General features: G+C 33.0%; 2 protein-coding genes across 2 annotated transcripts in view; both read right to left on the bottom strand.

The window, feature by feature from the left end:
• The window catches only part of LOC104734753 (calnexin homolog 2-like), a 5,593-nt gene extending 3,773 nt beyond the window's left edge, over nt 1–1,820 (bottom strand). Inside the window, exons 1-3 of the mRNA XM_010454393.2 lie at nt 1,587–1,820; nt 1,412–1,481; nt 481–1,169 (exon numbers count right to left, since the gene is read on the bottom strand). Of these exons, the coding sequence (XP_010452695.1) occupies nt 481–1,169; nt 1,412–1,481; nt 1,587–1,673 (846 nt within the window). The 5' untranslated portion in view covers nt 1,674–1,820. The remainder of the gene's footprint in view (nt 1–480; nt 1,170–1,411; nt 1,482–1,586) is intronic.
• Nucleotides 2,126–3,026, bottom strand: LOC104734752. The gene is made up of 2 exons (XM_010454392.2): nt 2,904–3,026; nt 2,126–2,812 (listed from the first exon to the last, which is right to left on the bottom strand). The coding sequence occupies exons 1-2, from the start codon at nt 2,919–2,921 to the stop codon at nt 2,342–2,344; spliced, it is 489 nt and encodes a 162-aa protein (XP_010452694.1). The 5' UTR covers nt 2,922–3,026; the 3' UTR covers nt 2,126–2,341.

Below are 7,591 nucleotides of genomic sequence, written 5' to 3'. Positions count from 1 at the left end.
TATGAGTAACTTTTTCTATTCTTGTGGTGAAAATCAATTTACCTGGTAGCTCTTGAGACCATTTTCACCAGCAGCTTCAGCCTCTGCCTTTTGTTTCTCTTTCTCAACATCAGACTTGGGCTTCCATGTTGTTTGTCTGTACGTTTCAGCAACCTTTTCGTCTTTAGCTATCAGAATGTTGTCAAATATGATACCATCTTGCATTGTCCAAATCTCAATACCAATGGCTGCAATAGGTTCGAAGTTTGGCCTATCAAGCTCAAAGTAGTCAGGGTTTGGTATGTCTCTGGGTTTCCAGATTCCCTTGTAAGCTGGGTTATCTATGAGAGGTGAGCTCCACTTGCCCTTGTAAGCAGGGTTCCTCTTCATCGGTCTCTTCCATTCGCCACATCCAGGTGCTGTCTCACACTTGGGGTTAGAAACCTTGGGAGCTTCCCACTCACCATCTTCCTCATCATCCCAATCTTCAGGCTTGCTTGCCTCAGGGTCGTCGACCTCTTCAGGCTCATCATCCAACCATCCAAGGGGTTTCTCAGCTTCCTCATCTTCAATCTCCATGGGTGCATTCTCATCCCAGTCATCAGGCTTCACAGCAGTAGGATCTGGAATCTTGGCTCTCTCATCCCAGTCTTCTGGCTTCTTGTCATCCGGATCAGGGATGGTCTTGGAAGGGATCAAAGGAGGCTCAAAGTCTTCAGCAGACAGTAAGTTACCCTTCTTCTTCTCCTCACCATCAACCAAAATCGTCACCTCATTATCAGGTTTCAAGATAGCAGTGTAGACATGAGAAAGCTTGTCGAACGGAACAGAAGGAGGGAACTTGAGATGGTGCTCAACAAACTCGCCACTCTTAGGATTCTTATGCTTCAAGATGAAATGCACCTTGTTGGTAGCACCACACTTGTCAGGTCCAAACATGATAGAGTAAGGAGAATCGTTGTCAAACCCTTGAGGAACCCATCCAGCTTCTTGAGGACGAAGATACTTTAGGTAAGCACCACCACACTCAAGCCCTTCTTGGAAACGAGCCTCGTATTGCAGAACAACAGTTCCGTCTTTAAGGTTTAGTGGCTCATCAAGCTCCTTCACAATTCCGTACTTTTTAGCTTTCTCGCTCACTAGAAGTCCGTAATCATCATGCCCTTCACTCTTCTCGTGCTTCCACACACCTGGAAGAGTTCAAACAAAACCCAAAAAAAAAAAAATCTTTTAAACAAGAAAATTGCCAGATTCACACAAAGTCTATATTGCCAAAGACCTTTTTCTAAATCTGGAAATCAATAAATTAAAGTCACAACTAATTCTACCTTATGATTCTAAACTTACCATTCACTTCAACAAACTAAAGAAAACCAAAACTACAAACAAACAAAAATCAACTAAGGAGAGAGCACTCGAAGCTTTTAATTACCTTGGTATTCAGGTTTCTCAGAAACGATCCAACGACCATCAAAAGACTCGTCGAACGATTCATACAGGACCTGAACAAAAAGCACAACACCAAGGTTAACATAAATCACATTGAACAAATCTAAAAACAGAAACTTTTTTGCAACGAAACACAAAAGATTAGTTAAATAAAATACCGTCTGGTCGTCACAGTAGCAAAGACTCGAAAACGAAAACAAAGCTACAAGAAGCAGCGAAACGAATGTAAAAACCCGTTCTCTCATCCTCGCAGAGTCACTCCAACAATCGAATCAAAAAGATAACGAAGCTTCAAGATTTCTCCCCTAGCTTCTCGTGTCTTCGTATATTTATATACTCTTTTCGAGTCTTCTTTCTTCGTATTTAGATTTTTTTTTAGACCTACGAACGTCATTACGAGTCTTCTTCCAATAATATATCACTCGCCACGTGACATAAGCCTATCATATATGGACACGTCATCCAATAACTAGGAGCAATACGTGCCAGTTTATGGCGGTCTTGACTATAGTATTGGGCCTGGGCCCAAATATAAATTGACTCACTCCAATCGGTTTTGTTATAATTTTCAAAGCTCATATAATCAAAATCGAAATTGAGTCTCTCCAATCATAGATCAAAACAACCCACGATTAAACCAAAATATAGTAATCAAACCCGACAAAAACTGGTTAATCTGAATTTGAGTCTCCAATCCTAGAGCAAAACACACGATTAAACCAAATATAGTAATCCCATATATTTTACAAAGTACTGTTCGAAAACAACAACAATAACAAAAAACACTGAAGTTGTCTCACTACAGGATTGGATTGAACCAGCTTAATCCCATCCGACCATCTTACAGGAAGTCGTTTTATTATAGGAAAGAAACAAGGAATTACAAAAAAACACATCATTAAATGAAGCTTAATTAGTGAGCCGCATGCATCTTAGGATCAACTCCGACATCCTTTAGCGTCAAGGCACGAGGTTTGTGAGCGAACTGGTCTTTCCTGATTGGATCGGAAATCACATCCTGCTTGTCAAACTCTTGAACGTGAGCTATTTTCCTAAACCACGACCTGTTGGCGAATCGGTCCGCTTCGTTTAGAACTCGATCGGGATCTTCAATCTCGGGGACAGTCTCTCTTATCTTCTTGTTGACACGCACGCCAGGGTTTTCGTGTAGATGAAGATACGCAGTGTAAACACCGAACGTTACAGACAATGAGATCAATCCTATGGAGACGTAAACAGGTGTGAAGTCAGCTTTTGTAGCCGCCGTCGTCGTGGAGGTTCTCTGACCACCGTACTCGATCGCCGCAGTAGAATACGCTTTGGATCTTGGTATTGTAGGAGCGGTGTAAGTTCTTAACCTTTGCACCATGCTTTTCAAGTAACCCTTCAAACATTAAAAAGATTAATTAAAAGTCAAACCGAGAGGAGCAAATGAATCATAGAGAAACAACGATGTATGTATTAGGTTAGCTTACTGTTGATCGAACGGCCATATCTGGTCTTGAAGAGTGATTTTAGTAAAATTTTGCTGAAAACAAAAGCGAGATCTTGTGATTTTTATTAGTTGTGGAGTGATGATACTTGGGAGTGTTTTAGATTGTGGATATAAAAAGGAAGATGGAGACATCTGGAACTCAGAAGAGAGATGTAGAAGTTATACGTGTAGCACTTGAGAACATGCAGTTTCATTCGTGGAAGTGTCTTGAAGATCCACGTCACATCAGATTCCTTATATATTATTGGGATTTCACTGCAGTAACATATATATGTATTTTATTTTCATTGGTACTTCTGTCAAATTGAAAACATAAAGAAGATATTAATTTTAATGACTCAGACCTAATTCGTATCGTCTTTATACTGGTAAAGTTCTAGATAGTCCACCTCATTACGTGGTCATTCAGATTTGGCTCACATGATACACACCCACACTAAGATGAGTTAACTGCAAATATATATGTTTACGTACGTATTATAAATTTCAGAAACTTTTAACGTAATATTTATTGTAGCCATTACCCATTATTCTATGAATTAAGTGTGTGTATTTTATATGAAAATATTTAAATAATTGATACTATCATGGAGTTTATAAAAAATTTAAATTTCGTAGTGTCTTATATCTAGATATATATAGTGAAGTGTTCATAATTCAAAGAAAAGTAAAAGTAAAGCTATTTGGGATAAGACTTAACTAAAGTGGACAAATCTTTCTCAATAAGGAATTAAAACAAGTTTTGTCTATTGATTTAAATATAATAAATTGATACGAGTTGAACTAGTGCTTGGTGCTTACTAGCTCCCATTTTAACGGAATTAGTGCTTATTCGACGTTAATTATTGTCCATTGCTATTTTTGTTATAAATAAAACGGTGTAAAGAAGCTTTACAATCCTATATAAAGAAAGGCCTACACATTAATTTAATGTATACCATTTATAATCATATTCACATTCATCTCGATCTGCTTTACATTCTTAATCATATACTGTATTTTAGATAGAATTAAGGTCTTAAACATTCAGAAACAAAAACAGAAAAAAAAAAAATTGTAGTTAGTTTGTTGAAATGGAAGGTGGACCGTTCTTGTCTGGTACTCAAGCTGAGATTAATGCCAGATGAGATTAAGGGATAAGTAGCGAGATGAGATTAATGCCACATATATTTCTTTTCATTTTTTGCTGTTTTGCTGAAAATAATTTAAGTTTTTTTTTGTCAAACTATTACAAACTGAATATTAGTGGTTTAAGCCGATGAGGTAAGTCATAAGTGGTCCTCGATCGTATGACCACTAAACCAGATCAGCTCTTAGAATATATATATGTTATTTCTAGTGGAGATGATGACATTAGTATATAATATACAATTCCTGTATTTTTAATTGTCATGAGGACATTTATTAAAAAAATAAGAATATAAGACGAACTGATGCAATAATAGAGGAAATTAAAAAAAACATACTTGTAGATGTTAAGTACGTACGTGTGTATTATCATATCACCCACAGAAGATGGGTTCGATGCCTGAGGCTTCCTCTTTTTTTTTTTAACAAATAAAAAATTTGTATATAAATAAATGTTAGTTAATACAGTACTGATTTTTTTTTTTTTTTTTTTTTTTNGTAAAATTAACATCTACTTAATTCAAGATTTTGCTACTTGATTCATTCTTACGAGTAAAACTTGTAAATTTTGGTTATTTGGAAATTAGTCCTACTACTAGTAAATCAAGAAAAAAAAATATTAATTAAGCTACGAAAACAATAGTTACGCACTTACGAAGTTGAAATAATATAATAAACAAGTGGAAGGAGAAATATAACAAAATCCCCCAAAACAAAAGCTATGCCGACGGAAAGAAGAAAAACAATAGAATAAAACTCCTTTCATCTGCAGAAACCACCTCGATACTTCTTGTCATGTTTTCCTTCTTCATTTTTTTTTTGCTTTCTGAATATATATTATAATTCCGCTAGCCTCAACACTATATAGTTGAAATCGTTGATTTGCAGTATACTAGAGTGATTCGACAACTGTCTATATTATATCAATAATTGAAAGCAAAGCAGGAATATCGTAGTTTAATTTAGCAATTCAGCTATTCTACAAGATACAAAACAGCAATAATATTTTTTGCCAAAAAATGAAGTGTTGTTCGCATTAAGAAATAGAAGTGTTAACATATCTCAAGTTTCATAATTATTTTTTTTTTGTTATCTTTGATTGATAGTTATGTTGAGTATACAATATATATTAATTAACGTACGACATTAAATGTTTATAATAGTTTTTTTTTCTTCCGTAAAATCGATTATGAGATCAGTGATCAGTGATCTACTCTCTAATCTAAAATGGCCGCTCTCCGTTCATAATAAGTATCAAATTAGAAAACAGATATAAAAAAATCGATTTAAATTTCATAATTAATATTATTTCTTCAAACCATTTGAACTAATTGTTTCGGACAGAATGAAGGCTGATAAAAGCAATAACGCAAATGGATTTTCTTTTATAAAGTAGAACATGCACGTTAATTAAATGTATATTAAATATTTTACCGACGTTAGGTATATAACTTTCAAAAAGATTCCAATTAGGGTTGAAATAAAAGTAAAACTGATGAGCAAAGACATAAATAATATTCATGTTTAAACAAAAACAATAATAATATGGTTTTAGATATGGGACCAGATGAAGCCATTATAAATGGAGGTGAAGATGTACGTAGAAAGACTTAAAGAAACACTATAACGGTTCAACTCTCTCCTTTGTTAAAATTATAATCTAAGCAAGCAGGAGAACGAAAAAAAAAAAGAAGATATGGAGGATGAAACGGAACAAGACGACGGCTGCGTTAAGAAGCTCGGTTCCGTTATCTTTCTCTGAAGGAGAGGATACAAACGGCAAGTCATCAGAGGCAAAGGGAAGGCTACGCCTTTCTTCTTCGTATCTTTAAAATTTATTTCTGTTTTCTTCCTTATTTTTCCGGTGGTGATATTCTCTGACGAGAAGTACGTATTCCGATTGTTTTTAAGTAGTTCTACGATTGTTCTTGTTGTGTCCTTTGAAAACCTATCTTTATTAAATATATTAAGTTCCAAGTTGCGATTCACCAAGTATAGTAGTACGTACCGTTGCTAACGTTATTAACGGGATGTGAAAGAGTTTGAGACGGTTGTATGTAAAACTATAAAGAGTCATTTGATTTGACAACTATTAATTCTATAGCTCATTATATATAATATTTCTCTTGTTTTTTTGTTTTTTCTTTTCATTTTATATAAAATAGTGATTTTGTGACCAAACCCACCTGAATCTGCACCTCAGCCGAACCTCCATGAACGAAAGAAGTTGTTGCCAATGACTCCCATTTCATAATCAACACTTTCTTAACAATTAATTGTTTTTCTTTCGTTTTAGTTCCAACTTCCAAGTCATGAGAGCGTTAACAATGAATCCGTAACATCTTAACTATTCCGATCTTTTTATGCTACTCTATGTGTATTGTTTAGTTGTTACTACTCTTTTGTCTCACAAGCAAAATTTGTCAAATTTTCTGATTAGTGAATTATTATTTAATTGCACATTTTACCTTTTTTTAATTTTAATAAAAATCTGTCCACGAAAAAATTATATTGAAAATGGAAAATTAAACCGCTGATTTCTTTTTAAATAAACGTATGCTAAAGCTGAAAATAGCTTTTTAAAATAAATAAGTGTTTAGGTATAACATTGTTGTCATCATCATGAAGCATATTTTCTACTCGAAAAAAAAAATGTAAATGATACAAAGATCAATAATTGAGATATATAAACTGACGGCGAAAATATAACAAATATGTTAAATAAGTATAATGTTTTAAGTCAATGAAAATAATTTAATTCTATTGCTCATATATATGTCATCAAACTGTAAAAGTTAACCATCATTAAAAGTATATTCAAATTTTTAGGTAAATATAATGAATTAATATATCAATATATATATATATATAATATAATGAATTAATATATCAATATATATATGTTCAGAATCAGCTATTTAGAATATATGTAATTCATCGGAGAACACCATAACTAAATCAACAGGCATGAATTTTACAAATGAAGACAGACTGTACAAGTTGATTTTCAAAAGTTAACCTAAGCTTATTTTAAATAGTCTAAATACAATCAACTATTTTAAATCTACCATATTTTAGATTCATGAAAACGTTAAATAGATAAAATCTTAATCAACAATATATATATTTTTTTTTTGTAAACCATAGCAATCCTTTTTTTTTCATAGCAAAACTTTACTCATGATTAGTTAATCATAATATATTTAATGAAAGCTAGAGATAATGTTTTTCCCATCAAAATTGGAGATATTGTTTTTATTTAATTATTTTATGAATCTGAGTTTATTCATTATTTTCTATAGACATTTTAGTTTATTTAACTAAAAAATTTCTTCAAAAGCTACAATCTAAAACTCTCTAAATTCTCAGTTATGGACATTGAGATTATACTCTTCAAAAATATTAAATGACATTGATTAATATAAAAATACATATATAATTAAGAAAATGCAGTCTTGTCTTTCTAATTGAGATTTCTTCTTAGATTTTTGTTTTAATTAATAACTTTGTTTTTAGATTGTTTTCATCTATTTTGATAAT

Source organism: Camelina sativa, chromosome 13 (genome assembly GCF_000633955.1).
Source record: "Camelina sativa cultivar DH55 chromosome 13, Cs, whole genome shotgun sequence".
Lineage (NCBI taxonomy): Eukaryota > Viridiplantae > Streptophyta > Magnoliopsida > Brassicales > Brassicaceae > Camelina > Camelina sativa.
The sequence above is the reverse complement of the archived record's forward strand: the minus strand, read 5'-3'. Positions and strand labels throughout refer to the sequence as shown.